Source organism: Mauremys mutica, chromosome 3 (assembly GCF_020497125.1).
Source record: "Mauremys mutica isolate MM-2020 ecotype Southern chromosome 3, ASM2049712v1, whole genome shotgun sequence".
In the NCBI taxonomy this organism is placed as follows: Eukaryota; Metazoa; Chordata; order Testudines; family Geoemydidae; genus Mauremys; species Mauremys mutica.
The window spans coordinates 100,434,748-100,450,135 of NC_059074.1; the positions used below are offsets into that span (position 1 = coordinate 100,434,748).

At 40.6% G+C, this 15,388-nt stretch overlaps 1 protein-coding gene across 2 annotated transcripts in view; it reads left to right on the plus strand.

Annotated features, from left to right (window-relative positions):
- Positions 1 to 15,388, plus strand: part of ENPP3 (ectonucleotide pyrophosphatase/phosphodiesterase 3) — an 81,225-nt gene that overhangs the window by 54,088 nt on the left and 11,749 nt on the right. For both annotated transcript variants that reach the window (XM_045009257.1, XM_045009258.1), the window contains exons 15-20: positions 649 to 776; positions 3,190 to 3,256; positions 6,065 to 6,152; positions 7,146 to 7,318; positions 7,403 to 7,460; positions 10,130 to 10,284. In XM_045009257.1, coding sequence (XP_044865192.1) covers positions 649 to 776; positions 3,190 to 3,256; positions 6,065 to 6,152; positions 7,146 to 7,318; positions 7,403 to 7,460; positions 10,130 to 10,284 — 669 coding nt within the window. The remainder of the gene's footprint in view (positions 1 to 648; positions 777 to 3,189; positions 3,257 to 6,064; positions 6,153 to 7,145; positions 7,319 to 7,402; positions 7,461 to 10,129; positions 10,285 to 15,388) is intronic.

Here is a 15,388-nt window from a genome sequence, read left to right on the forward strand (position 1 = left end):
CAACTTGTTTCCAAGTTACATTTTGGCAACTCAGCAAATTTTCTCTTTTAGTAATGATACATTTATAAACAACAGTGCCAAAAATTCGATATTGAATTTTTCCAAGAAAGAGATTTGCATGCTTATAATTTTTAATGATTTCAAAAAGATCACCTTATAGACATGTGAAAGGATTTATTCCTCTTCTCTATTTATTGCATGGTAAACTGGTAAAAGATTGCAGAAAAGCATTAACTTTCAGGGACCTTTAATTACTAGCTTATAGAATGTGAACTGATATACTAACTGCATGGTATGGATGCCAATAACATTAGCTATAGCATATACCAATATCGTTACCATTACAAGTTTTTTGTTCTTATCTATAACTTTACAACTGTCTCCTATTAAGGACTGACACACTTACAATATATCTTGTCAAAGGTCTATGTAACATATCCAAGTAAGAAATTTTACTATCCATTATCAACTGGGACAAAAATGTGGTGGAATAAGTCAGTGAAGAAGATATTGTTCTAGCTATCAATCAATATATACAGTATATTTAGTGTGCCAATCTCCACAGTATCTATGGGCATTGCTGATTGATGTGTTTGTGTTTGTCGTAGTGCAAATCTTAACACGATTGGTCCTTTTTATGTTTTTCAGTGCCGAAAAGCCAACCAACATTTCAAACCCTACTTGACACCCAACTTACCAAAGCGATTCCATTATGCTAACAACATTCGCATTGACAAAGTTCATCTTATGGTGGACCGGCAATGGTTGGCTGTTAGGTAAATTGTGGCTGTAAACTGATTCTTACCCTTATCATTTAAGATGCCTCATTTCCTTCACAGATGTGTCATTTGCTTTCTATTTAAAACTGTCTCTCTTGCCTTGAAGACAATAGTTGGTCCTTAGAATGCTGGCTTTTCCAGACCGTTAGATGAATGTTTAGGAGGCTATATAAAAGGAAATGATTGTGTGTGTCTGTGTAAGCCAGGTATCCACTGCTTTACATGGTGTGTATAGAGTTTTCTCTTCAAATCAGCATGGTAAATGAGGGGAATTGAAGTCTTGTTCATTGTTCACCTTCACTAAATGTCTCATCACATCATTTAACCATGTAGGGCTGACAGAATTGGCTTCTTATATGCTCAATTAATGAGAATCCATCATGCAAAAAGTTCTGCAGTTTTTCAAAGCTCATAACTCAGTCAATTCAAAGCCAGTTTTCATTGAAATATTCAAAACACTTTTTAATTAGGACTCTTACCTTGTCAAGTTTTAGCTTTCTATCAGGGGCGGCTCCAGGCACCAGCACGCCAAGCGTGTGCCTGGGGCAGCAAGCCACGGGGGGCGCTCTGCTGGTCGCCGCAAGCGTGGCAGGCAGGTTGCCTTCGGCAGCTTGCCTGCGGAGGGTCTGCTGGTTCCGCGGCTTCGGCGGACCTCCCGCAGGTGTGCTGCTGAATCCGTGGGACCGGGGACCTCCCGCAGGCAAGCCGCTGAAGGCAGCCTGCCTGCTGGGCTTGGGGCGGCAAAATACCTAGAGCCGCCCCTGCTTTCTATTTCCTGCCATACCAGTGGCAGAGCAGTTCAAAAAAATCTTGCAGGACCCTTTTTGTAAAGGCGGAAGTCTATTTCCTGCCATATTTTCCGTATTTTACTCAAACTTGAAAAAATAAATCACCTTTGGGAAGAGACTAAGCCTGAAACATTTACCAAAAAGTGAATGATTTGGAAAGATATGATTAACTGAAAAAGGGATGGTTAGAATGGAAATAGTTATGTGATCTTAGCTGTACTAGTTGCTTATAATAATGTATGTACACAAACTGTATATATTGTAGGTATATGTAACCCACACACTGCCTGGGTGTGGTGTTCTGTCCCATCTAGTGGCACTGAGACCACTTAGAGAGCTAGATTAATGAGTGTGCTCCACAGTCTTAGCTAAGAGTTGTATGGCTTTTAGCTCATGCAGTAGAGGCTCATGCATTTAGCTCCAGAGGTCCCACATTCGCTCCTGCCAACCGACAAGTGGGGTCTGTCCCTGTTACACATACACATACTGTAAATACATGGGAGTAGATTTTTAAAAATGTATATTGTGTGTACACTCAGAGGTGCAGTGGTAATAAATTATAAGCATAGTGTCAGGGTACCAATTTTCATGTGGAAAAATGAAGGTGAAAAATCTTAGAAAGTCAGAAATTGTGAGCTCCTTTCATCCCATTTGCACTTTCAGTTGGTGCAAATTCTGCTTGCACTTATTATTGGCTCAACTGGCCCAAACCTTTTGGGAATATATTTTGTACAATATTTTACATATAGATACATATTCCTAAATGATCTCCAGATGGTTAAATCTTTTCCTGCTTCTTGGATGGTTTTTAAGATACTCTCTTTCTCTTTTCTCTTAAATATGGTCTGTCTCTTTCTGAGCAGAGGACTTATTTTTCCTGTAATCTTATTTAATTTTTTTTTAAAACTTAAGTTTTATTGAGAGAAGGGTAAAATGCCTGTTTAGTATTTGACTTCATATTTTGTTTTGAGTAGTGTCCAATATTTGCCCTAGATATTTAGGAGAAATATTTATTTTGGGTTGTGTTCATATTTGTCTTCTCCTTTCAAGTACTACTCATTGCAAGTCAAATAGTATGACATTTCTATTATATTTAATATACAAAATCAAAACTAAGGCTACAATTTGTAGAAAAAATGCAAACATTTTTAGAATGATGTATTTAAACTTAAATTCTCCCTCGTAAGGCAATGCCATCTGTAGTCTTGATTGAAATTGTTCCAAGAGGACTAACATAGTTGGGTTTTCCAGGCAGAGGTCTTGTTTTAAGATGTGAATAGTAAGGAAAGCTATTATAAAACTAGCCCCAAGCAGATGATGCATTTTTTGGAATTTCCCAATTTGGAGGTCAGCCTTTTGCTCTGATTATTTCAGAGGCATAAATGCACTGTACAGTAGCTAGAATCTTGGGGCAAATTCCTGGTTAAAGTAATCTTAGTAACCTAAGAGAAGCAGAGGTCTCTGCAAAAGTCAACACTGTGTTATAAGAACAATCAGTACCAAAATATTATGCAAAATTCTTCTCTCAGGGGGTGACCCAAAGTGAAGATTTTTGGGGGTAACCGGTACTTTTGTTGTATTTGTACCATTTTTACTTACAATATGAAATGGTTTCTTCTCAGGAATAAAGATTATACATTTTGTGGTGGAGGTAATCATGGCTATGACAATGAGTTTAAAAGTATGGAGGTAAGGTGTTTTCTTGTCTAATCACATATCCCACTGTATAGCCAATTACATATTTGCTGTAAATAAGCCACACAGTGTAGTATATGAAAATTTTTGCAATCTGAGTTTTCTTACATGGGCATTCAGACATCTAACCCTGGAAATCTACTCTCTATGGAGACAGTTTGTACCCAGGATCAAATGTTCAGACTGGCCTCAATTGTGCTTGCAAAGTCCTATGATTGTGCATCATCTTTAGGAGTCTAATACTTAGCCATGTCTTAGTGCATCTCAAAATATGAGTCATATAAACTACAGTACCTAAACACAACATATCATGGTGAGAAACAGAACTCTGCAGAGTTCATACAGCCATATTAAAAGAACATGAGAACATAGTCATCAGAAATTTACTATTTTTTCCAAAGTATTTACATTTCAGATGGAATGTGTTCATAGAGAACATTAATCATATTTATTCTGCTGATACAGTATGTGTAAGGACAAATTAGTGCTTTATAATGTGGTGATATACCCCCATAATATTTTCCTTTGACAGCATCCTGTTTGTGTTCTTCAGAAGTGCTAGTCAGAAAGCATTGAGTTCTTCTATATTAGTTAGTTCAAAATCCCTTTCCTCTTAAAAGAACAAAGGAAATGCCATACCAGAATAGACCATTGGTCCATCTAGTCATGTCTTCTGTGTCTTGCAGTGATCAAGTTAAGGATGCTTGAGAGACGCATAAACATTCCCATAGTGCACTTACTTGTTCAAGACTATATACTTTCAGGCACAATTTCCAGACCATAGCTAATTGTCAGCCCTTAAAGTATTTAATCCTAGTTAGTTTAAATGCAAATAATATTATTATTCATGTAAAAATTTAAATAATTTATGGAACTTATTCACTTATTTGCCTCAATGATATTCTGCTGCAGTAAGTTCCACAGTTTAATGGCTATGTATACTAAGTATAAAAAGTATTTCTATTTATCCCTTTTAAATTTGGTTCCTTTAATTTCATTTGATGTCCTCCTGCTTTTGTTTTATGGAAAAAAATAAACAGAAGTATGTGTTTGGCCTTCTCTGTTCTTTGTTGGTAATAAGCTTCAGACCCATTCCATGTAACAGATATGTTTTAGGATTCAGTCCTTGTTCATCTATTCATCTACTCTGTGCTCAGTTTATGAATGAGTGCTTGAATAGTATGTCCAAAACCTATATTTGGATGCTCACATTAACTCTTAGGCACATAAATTCTTAAGTGATGATTTGAGCATCCCGAAGGGGTATTTGGATTAAACCTCTGAGAATATTTGAGTCTATGTCTATACCACAGAGACTATGCCAGCATAGATACACCCTGCATCATCAGAAGGGTTTTTTCTTTGGTCTAGGAACACCACCTCCCTGAATGAAGTTAGCTATGTCAACAGAAGCTTTCTTCCATTGGCATAGGTGTGTCTTCACTGGGGGTTATGTTGGCATACCTGTGTTGCTCAGGGGTGTGTTTTTTCACACCCTTGATTGACGTAGCTGTGATGGAATAACTTCTCAGTGTAGACCCAGGGCTCAGGTGGAATCCTAAATTCAGCTGTGGTTTGGGATTCTAATAAACTAGTGAACAGCAGCGCAGATCATGGACCTTAGCTGCTGTAGCCATGCAGAGAAAAATGTTCACAAAGGTATGTCTACACAGCATTTTGGAGTGAGCCTCCTAGCCCGGATTGATAGACTTGGGTTTGCAGTGCTTGTGCTAGTGCTCTGAAAAATAGCTGTGTAGACAATGCTTTGAAGTTGCGGCTTGGGCTGGAGCTCAGGCTCGGAAGCCTAGGGAGAAGGGGTGAGGTTTGGAGCCCAAGCTCCTGCCTGAGCTGCAACTTCAAAGCGGTGTCTGTGCAACTATTTTAGAGCACTAGCATGAGCCCAAGTCTGTTTAGCTAGGTTAGGAGATGTGCTCCAAAATGCTGTGTAGACATACCCTAAGTGACTAAGGAGCCTAAGGCCCATTACCAATAGTCACTTTAGTGTTTAGGATTGTAAATCCAATCAACTTTTGGTGAGATTTAATCTCCTAAGTGCCTAAATCAATTTTGAAAATGGGACATGGGAGCCTAAGACACTTAGGGCTAGATTCACTTAGGCATTGTAAATTTTAGGCCTTAGAAAAACACAGGAACAACACAGCAATTCCCAAAGCCTGAGTTCGGTGCATAGGCTCCCTATAGAATGCATGCAGAGAGATAGGCACCTTAGTCTGAAATTCATAAAAGCCAGCACATTAGGTGGGGAGCCATCTAGGATGCCAATGAGAGATACTGATGACACGGGTATGTACCCAGCCCTGACCCTGTCACGGAGATATGTGCCTGAGTATAGACTGCAGACAGTGGTGCTGGAACGGGGTGGGCATAGCCCCCTCACTTTTAACCATCTGTAAGGACAAGTGATGGGGGGAGGGGGCAGGGTCTTGGAGGGGAAGAGGTGTGCGGGAGCAGGGCCTTGGGGGGAAGGGATGGTGCGAGGGGTGGGGCCACGGTTCAGGTGCCAGTGGCCTCCCCTCTGTTAGGAAGCTTCCGCTGCCCCTGGCTGCAGGGAGGCACCTACCTGCTTGTGACCCACAGCTGGTAACCTACTTTTGTAGTAGGTGCCTAAGGCATTTTTTGCAAGACTAAATTCTGCTCTCTTACATCAGAATAATCCCACTGATTTTAACTGTTGTGACAGAATGCAATCTACCCCAACACTCTTAGTTCTCCTAAAATCTAACTCATGTTGTTTTCTAGTTTGAATTCTTTTAGATAACAACTTTTATTATTACAATCCAGGCTATCTTCATGGCACATGGCCCAAGCTTTAAAGAAAAAACTGAAGTGGAACCTTTTGAAAACATAGAAATTTATAATCTAATGTGTGGTGAGTATAGACAACCAGTACTGCAGCTGGTAATACACAAACAGGTTTTCAGATGCTAATATGTTTTGAGCTAAGACAAAGATTACAGAAACATTAGTGAATGCATCCAGAAGCTAACACTGTACCAATTGCCTCACCCCATCCACAGAAGTCACGTTAGATTTCAAGTTTATGTATATTGGCTCACACTTATCAAGAAATTAGCTGCAAAGTAGGGAAAATTTCCTGATTGGAGGGTTGGATAAAGAATTATGAAGAGGAAAGGTGCTCCTAACAAATATAGGTGTTGCAAATATGCTTGAGTTCATATAGGGGCTCCCTGTGGTCACCTTGGGACAGAAATCTTGCAGATAGTTGCAGTTCTTGGTCAGAATTTTAGATAGGCCACTGTATCCCAAAGTTTGAAGTTGTAATTTTCTGTAATTTTTTTAAAGATCACATAAAATGAAGTGCTCCTCATAATATAATGTAATGCTCTCAAATAATGACACCTGTAACATAGTTAAAATAAAAATAATCAGATCTCATGCCTACAACACCACTTGAAAGTGTAAAAACTACCCAGAAATGACCAGACTTCAACACCTTAATGCTTAACTTTACATAAAATGTAGCAGATACGTTATACTGTGGAAATTATTAGACCCTCCATATTTAACAAATTGCAAACTCAACTGCCAGACTTTAAGGAATTGGTTAATTAGCCAGTTTGTTAATTGTTTGTTGCAGTGCTGCATTATATTTTAAATATTTATTTCAGTTTTGTTTTTGTTGAATCCCGATAAACTCAACCTTTTATTATTCAGCATCTCAATTATCCATATGCATTTGTGGTTGCCCACGTGGTTCAGGTAGTTGAAATTCTACTGTCATATTTAGAAGAAATTCATAAAGGAGTAGCTGTCAGGCAAATGAAACTTTTGGTATTTTCTTCTGTAGGGCATCAGGATGTTTTTGCAAAAATTTCAAATGTTTTGTAACCTCTTTAATCAGATCTGCTGCATATTAAACCTGCACCAAACAATGGAACTCACGGCAGTTTAAATCATCTTTTGAAGACGGCTTTCTATAATCCATCACATTCAAAAGAAGAATCACTTCCATCTTCATGCCCCTTTACCACATCAACTCCTCTGGATGAGTTAGGATGCACATGTGCCCAACTAGTAAGTAATGGGTACAGTGTTTTGTTTTTAATCAATCAGAACATGAATTCTTCCTGAACAATCTGTTAATATTATATTTTACAGGCATTACCAGGCATATTGGAAGCAATAAATCAAAGACTAAATCTCACCACAGAAGAAAGTAAGTTGTTGGTGATTTAAAATCTATGCCCTTGTGTTTTTTAAATTTTATATTATTGCTTTCTGTGGGACTATTTGCAGAGTAAAGTGTAACTGAAGGTAAGTAAGGATGACCAAATCTTGCCCATAATTAGTAATTTGCCTCTTTTTCTTTCCTGCCTATGGAGAAGAGGTTAGCTGAGAATCCTTTACAGCAACAATTCTCCTTAGGGTCCTGATCCAAATCCCATTAAAGTCAAGGGAAAGACACCCATTGACTTCCATGGGCTTTGGATCAGGCCCAAAGTGCTTTAGGAAAACAGGAGATAAAACTACTGTTCCCAGCCTTTCAGCCATCTCTTGCCCTTCATCTGTTCACACAATTCTAGGGGGCATAACTGGGTTCTTTTGGTGGATGTTCTTGGCACTTGGTTTATATAACACTTCATAGGGCCCGATTCTTACTTCACTGACACACTGACGTCCACAGAGTTGTATCAGTGTAAACTTAATATAAGTTAGAGGAAAATCAAGCCCTGGATTTTTGTGATACTGTTATACTTGATTCAGAGTAGCAGCCGTGTTAGTCTGTATCCACAAAAAGAACAGGAGTACTTGTGGCACCTTAGAGACTAACAAATTTATTTGAGCATAAGCTTTCGTGGGCTACAGCCTACTTCATCAGATGCATGTTGTGGAAAATACAGTAGGAAGAGATATATATACACAGAGAACATGAAACAATGGGTGTTACCATACACACTATAGACAAGGAGATGTAAGGAACTGTGGAGGGAGGGGCGGGGGGGGGAAATAAGCATGGGCAAATAGTTTTACTTTGTGTAATGGCCCATTCACTCCTAGTCTTTGGTCAAGCCTAGTTTGATGGTGTCCAATTTGCAAATTAATTCCAATTCAGCAGTCTCTCATTGGAGTCTGTTTTTGAAGTTTTTTTGTTGTAATATTGTGACTTTTAGGTCTGTAATCGAGTGGCCAGGGAGACTGAAGTGTTTGTTCTCCAACTGGTTTTTGAATGTTATAATTCTTGATGTCTGATTTGAGTCCATTTATTCTTTTACATAGAGACGTCCGGTTTGGCCAATGTACATGGCAGAGGGGCATTGCTGACACATTGGTAGATGTGCAGGTGAATGAGCCCCTGATGGTGTGGCTGATGTGATTAGGTCCTATGATGTTATCCCCTGAATAGTTACGTGGACAGAGTTGGCAACGGGCTTTGTTGCAAGGATAGGTTCCTGGGTTAGTGTTTTTGTTGTGTGGTTGCTAGTGAGTATTTTCTTCAGGTTTGGGGGTTGTCTGTAAGCAAGGACTATCCTGTCTTCCAAGAGCTGTGAGAGTGAGGGATCGTCCTTCAGGATAGATTGTAGATCCTTGATGATGCACTAGAGAGGTTTTTGTTGGGGGCTGAAGGTAACAGCTAGTGGCATTCTGTTACTTTCTTTGTTGGGCCTGTCTTGTAGTAGGTGACTTCTGGGTGCTCTTCTGGCTCTGCCAGTCTATTTCTTCACTTCAGCAGGTGGGTATTGATAGAGATCTTGTAGGTGTTTGTCTCTGTGTGGGGGTTGGAGCAAATGCGATTGTTTCATGTTTCATTGTTTCATGTTCTCTGTGTACATATATATATATATCTTCCTACTGTATTTTCCACTACATGCATCCGATGAAGTGGGCTGTAGCCCACGAAAGTGTATGCTCTAATAAATTTGTTAGTCTCTAAGGTGCCACAGATACTCCTGTTCTTTTTGTCATACTTGAGAAACTTGTGTATTTTTAACACACAGTGAAAAATATTGTTCCACAATCAGGGGTGAAAGTAACTTAAAAGACTTACTGGTACTGCCGGAGTCCTAAGCAGGGGCATGGCCTCAACCGGAAAAGATGGTGCCTTTCAAGATTTAAAGGCCCTGGGGCTCCGGCTGTGGCTGGGAGCCCCAGGGCCTTTAAATCATCCCAGAGCTACCAGCTGCAGAGGCGGCTGGGAGCCTTGGGGCTCAGGGGCAAATTAAAGGGCCCAGGGCTCCGGCCGCCGTGGAGCTCCAGGCCCTTTAAATCACTGTGGGAGCCTGGCTGCTGGAGCACCGGCCCGGGGCTCCCTGCAGTGGCCGGTGCTCCGAGCCCTTTAAATCCCCGCCCGATCCCGGCTGCCAGAGCTCCGGCAGCACTTTAAAGGGCCCGGGGCTCCCCGCAGTGGCCAGTGCTCCGGGCTCTTTAAATCCCTGCCCGAGCCCAGCTGCTGGAGCTCTGGCGGTGATTTAAAGGGCCCAGGGCTCCCTGCAGTGGCCGGAGCACCGGGCCCTTTAAATCCCAGCCCGAGCCCGGCTGCCGGATCTCCGGCATCACTTTAAAGGGCCCGGGGCTCCCCGCAGTGGCTGGAGCACTGGGCCCTTTAAATCACCACCGTGGAAGCCGGTCCAGTCTGGCACAGTGTACTGGCTCTTGCCGGTACGCTGTACCGTACCATACCGGCTTACTTTCACCTCTGTCCACAATTTCAAATATCCAGAAGTACAGATCCTTAATAAACATTTTTATACTTAATTAGATTGTACATATTTAGTCCATTAAAATGTCATTGTGTTTCGTGTATATTTTTCCTCATCCCATATAAATTTCTGTCAAGACATTTTTTTTCACAAGTACAAAATTCAGTAGCTATTATTTACATTCTAGTAAAGAAGGCAGAGACCTATAATTTGCCCTATGGGAGACCTAGAGTTCTACAGAAGCAAAACACCTACTGCCTTCTTCACCATCATCAGTATGTGAGTGGATACAGTCACAACATCTGGATGCCACTGTGGAGTGCATACACTGTCAACAAAACTGTAGGTTATCAAATATATTTACCATTCATAATGGAATGACCCACTGTTCTGAAAATGTAAAGCATTCATTAGGAAAAGGGGGGAGGGATAGCTCAGTGGTTTAGCCCTGCGAAACCCAGCATTGTGAGTTCAATCCTTGAGGGGGCCACTTCGGAATCTGGGGCAAAATCAGTACTTGGTCCTGCTAGTGACCCTTTTAGGGTCCCTTCCAGTTCTATGAGATAGGTATATCTCCATATATTTAAAATTAGTTATGAACCAGGGGACATTATGACTCTTCCAGACAATTTCTTCCTCGCAATGTAATATTTTTTCTTATGAGAACAAAACAGGTTGAGTTTACTTGGAGTCTGGTAATGGAAAGATGGAATTTTATTTAGCTGCCCCAAAGCATTATAATTCCAGTTTAGTGTTTGGTTTCAAATGGTGGCAGGGGGTTTAAGCAACATATTTGTAATGCTTTTTAGACACCCCTGAATTGTCTAAATCTAGCATGTCTTGAAAAACAACCTGTAAAATAATCAAAACTAATTGTACCTTGAATACCCTAAAAATTATTTTAAAATGTGGAAATGGCCACTTGATAGGAGCGCAAAAGATGCAAAGATCAAAGCACAAGAGTTAAGTTGGTTCAACTAAACCTGTTTTTGTAAAATAGATAAATAGTCAGGATAGGAAAGCAAAGACGCAGAATTTGCCTTATAGTCTGTGAGGGCATTTACAGACCCAACACAGAGACTAATTGTCCGTCTGTACTGTAATTAATGTCAGCCCATGCCAGCTGACTCGAGCTAAGGTGCTCTTTAATTGCAGTGTAGACATTCGGGCTCAGGCTTCAACCCAAACTCTGGGACGCTCTCATCTCACAGTGTCCTAGAGTCCTGGCTGCAGCCCAAGCCTAAATGTCTACACTGCAATTAAAAAGCCTCTTAGCCCGAGCCCTGTGAGCTAGAGTCAGCTGACATGAGCTAGTCATGGGTGTCAAAATTGCAGGGAATGAAGAAGCAGTACTGGGCAAAGTGGGCCCTTCCCTGCCCCTCAGCAGCTGTGAAGCATACTCCAAATGTAGGATCTGCTCAAAGGTGGACTCACTCTGTCAGTCTGGAATTGGGCGGGGGGAAAGAAAATGAAGGAGAAGTAGTTGGCTTGCAGTGTTTGGAGGCAAAGCGACCCACAAGCAGGGGCGGCTCTAGGAATCTGGCCGCCCCAAGCAGGGCAGTATGCCGCAGGGGGCGCGCTGCCGGTCGCCGGTCCTGCAGCTCCAGGGGACCTCTTGCAGACGTGCCTGCGGAGGGTCCGCTGGTCCCACGGCTCCGGTGGACCTCCCGCAGGCATGACTGCAGAAGGTCCGCCGGAGCCGCCTGCCGCCCTGCTGGCAAAATGCTGCCCCAAGCGCGCGCTTGGCGCGCTGGGGTCTGGAGCTGGCCCTGCCCACAAGAAGGGGTCTGGACTGTGGCCAAGACCCAATAGGGGATGGGTGAACCTTGTAGAGTTCATGCTTCCATGAATCTCTTGAACCAATTGTTTGGAGGTTCACAAGTTGGCAAAACTAGTGTGAGTTTACACACTTTTCCCTCTATAATTTAACATGCTTTTTTCCCCACAGGAAATAATTTTAAAATAGATTTTTCCAGCTAAAGGGAAGTCTATGCTTTGTTTATATAGCGTGATATATGTATGCATCTCCTCCTTGTACCAGTGCCAATTTTGGAGGAAGTTCTTTTCCAAAAAACCCCAAACATTTTCAAAGAAAGCATTTTAAAGATGTGTTATTGAAAACCCCATTTTCTGTGGTAAAAGCAGTTTTGATGGAAAATTTTTTGACCAGCCTTAACTCTAAGGTAATGCAGCTCTGGGTGTTTCTCATAGAAGTTCAGGCTGCATCATAGATGAGCACTGAATAAAAAGGCACTGAGGTGTCTGGAATGGACTATACCAACCAAAAATCAGTAGTACAGATTCTGCCTTCCTCCTTTAATTATATTAAAGACAATAACATGGAGAAAAGTTACAAATGTAAGGGTCAGATTGCATACTGGCTTATTTTCTAAACCTACATGGTTAATTGCAATTGTGTTTTGCTAACTAAATATAATATAACTTTTCCAAAGAAATAGGAGTTTCTAAGATGAGAAAGCAGGCCAAAAGCCTCGTTATTTCTACCAATAGATGAGTGCTAGGTGGCTACAATAACTATCTCTGCTTGTATGCTTTGGGCACAATACCATGGAGATGCCAAGGCCCCTGGAGATGGTTTTCCTCTAACCAAGCAGTACATCCTGCGGTTACCTATAAGCTGGAGAAACAATGCTGAGTGATTAGCAGTGCCTCTAGGTTGGTGTGTTTCTGACTGCTAGACAGATACAGAGAGACTCAAGCAGGACAACAAAATGAAGCAGGCTGAGGCTTTGCTGACTGTCTCCTAGGGATTCCCTCAGGTGGCTGGTTAATCAGGATCAGTGCAAAAGGGCAAGTGCAGGGCCAAAAATCTGGCTCAAAAAGTTCTTATATGTAATTTTCTTTGTGTCTGATTAGCAGTGTTATGAATGAACAATTCTTTCTGAGTGGATATTAATAAGCTGTCACAAATATTTATATTATTATAATTACAGACAGTATATCAGTAACAGCAGCTGGCTTTTCTGTTACCTGTGACTCTGATTCAGAGGAAAATCTAAGATTTAAACTATTGGTCCTTGGAATGCATTTCTGAGGTAACATACTCATCTCCTCCAGAGGAAGGAATTGGTTGCATCAATCCACCCACCTCTCCTACCCAATCAGCATGTAACAGCTGGAATGCTAATTCTGTTGTGGGGTAGAATTCAAAGCTACCACACCCTTTATAATATTTTGTTGGTTGTGAGATGAATTTGCACACTGGAACACTATAATTTTATTTGCCTTTCTGAGTTTGCTGTAGTTCCTCTGGGTATGATTCTAGACTATATTTGTAGCTAAAGAAAGTAACGTGCAAGGATTTTTTGTTTAGTATAAAAATATTGTAAATTACATTAGCTTTTGAATCTTATCCTTAAAGAGTCTAATCTTTACTGCACTGGAATGCAAACAGATTTGAGACTTGTTTGGTATTTTATGATTTATGAAAAAAAAGGCCTCAGTGCTTTGGGTTTATGGGATCTTTGTCTTTTGTGGTTTAAGTATTTTTTCTGCTGGTATTACCCCAAAAAACCCTCCTGGAAGTGGCTGAAAATGGACATGACAGACCACAACAGCTGCGGAATACTATATTTAGTTTGTCATGTAATGAAAATAAATTATGCATCTGGAAACATTAATTACTGGGTTGTTTAAAAGAATCTTATTCTTGTAACATAAACTGGAGAATGGATTGCGTAATTTTATCTATGGAGTAGTTTTCTAAAGTCATTGTAACTGTTTTTTTCTTCACGGGTCACCATGGTTCACCATGTGACCTGAGATAGAGGAAATGAGAGAGGATACAGCTGTAGATCTAGTGATGCAAGTCTTCTTCTGAGTCTAACCTGTTGTAACAGATTGTCTGTCTGTGTAGCTTATGAAGAAAGAGATTTCTTAAAGAGGCTACCATGAGAGGATTGCTTAAGGGACCACTTCTTGATACGTACATTCTGCCTAAATATTGACCAATAGCAAATCTCCCATTTTTTTGGGACGGGGAAGCCATTGAGTAGGTTGTGGCTGAGCAACTGTGATGGTTTCTGAAGTCTTCCAATTTCTTTGACCATAGTCAGTTGGGTATGGGACAGACACTGCATTGATTGGATTAGCTGGGACTCTCCTTCTAGCAAAGGGTGAAAGTATCACTGATTATTATAGACTTGTCAACAGCTTTTGATACTGCTGATCATGAAGTTTTGTTGATTTGGTTGTGGAGCCTAGCAAGACTGTTACAGAGCTGAGTGGTTCCTCTCTTATCTTTCTGAGAGAACACAGAGGTTATTTGTGGGTACTTATTTCTCCAACTTGAGAGTTCTCTCCTGCAAGGTACAATGGGAATCAATATTATAACCTTTCCCGCTCAACATGTAGATGAGGTGACTGGGAGAGTTAGTGAAGATATATGGTCTGTGATATATTCAATATGCAGATGACAGCTTGCTCTACATCTCTATTCTTTTGATTTGGCTGGAGCAGTAGAATAAATAATCCACTATCTATATAAATTTGAGGCTTGGATGAGAATTACTGTGTATCTGGAGAGGAGTGAAATAATGTTGGTGGCTTAGGACAAGCTGCCAGAACAGTTGGTGGGATTTATATTGGTTCCTCTGATTGGGAGAGTTTGAATGCCACTTGTAGCCCAGATGCATGACTTAGGTGTGGTATTAGATCTTGGCCTGTTCCTGGATGCTCAGGGAGCAGCCATAGTTATGAGCACACGCTCATCTGTGCTTGGTGAAAAAAATGACACTTTGTCTCCAAGATGGTCCGTGCCACATTTATTCATGTGTCTGTCAACTTGTGATTAGATTCCTGTAATAAGCTCCACACAGAGCTATGCTTAGAGATCAGTCAGAAACTGAAGCTATTAATAATGTTGATATTAATCAATTGATATTGATAATATTTATATTGATCAATACTGATAAATGCAAAGTGATGCACATTGGAAAACTTAATCCCAACCATGCATATAAAATGATGGGGCCTAAATTAGAGATCTAGGAGTCATTGTGGATAGTTCTCTGAAAACATCCACTCAATGTGTAGCGGCAGTCAAAAAGGCTAACAGAATGTTGGGAATTATTAGGAAAGTGATAGATAATAAGACAGAAAATATCATATTGCCTCTATTTAAATCCATTGTACACTCACATTTTGAATACTGCATGCAGGATCTGGTTGCCTCATCTCAAAAAAGATATATTGGAATTGGAAAAGGTACAGAAAAGGGCAACAAAATGATTAGGGGTATGGAACGATTTCCATTTGAGGAGAGATTAATAAGACTGGGACTTTTCACCTTGGAAAAGAGATGATGAAGGGGGAATAAGATAGAGGTCTATAAAATCATGGCTGGTGTGGAGAAAGTGAATAAGGAAATGTTATTTACTCCTTCTCATAACACAAGAACTAGGGGTCACCAAATGAAAATAATAGG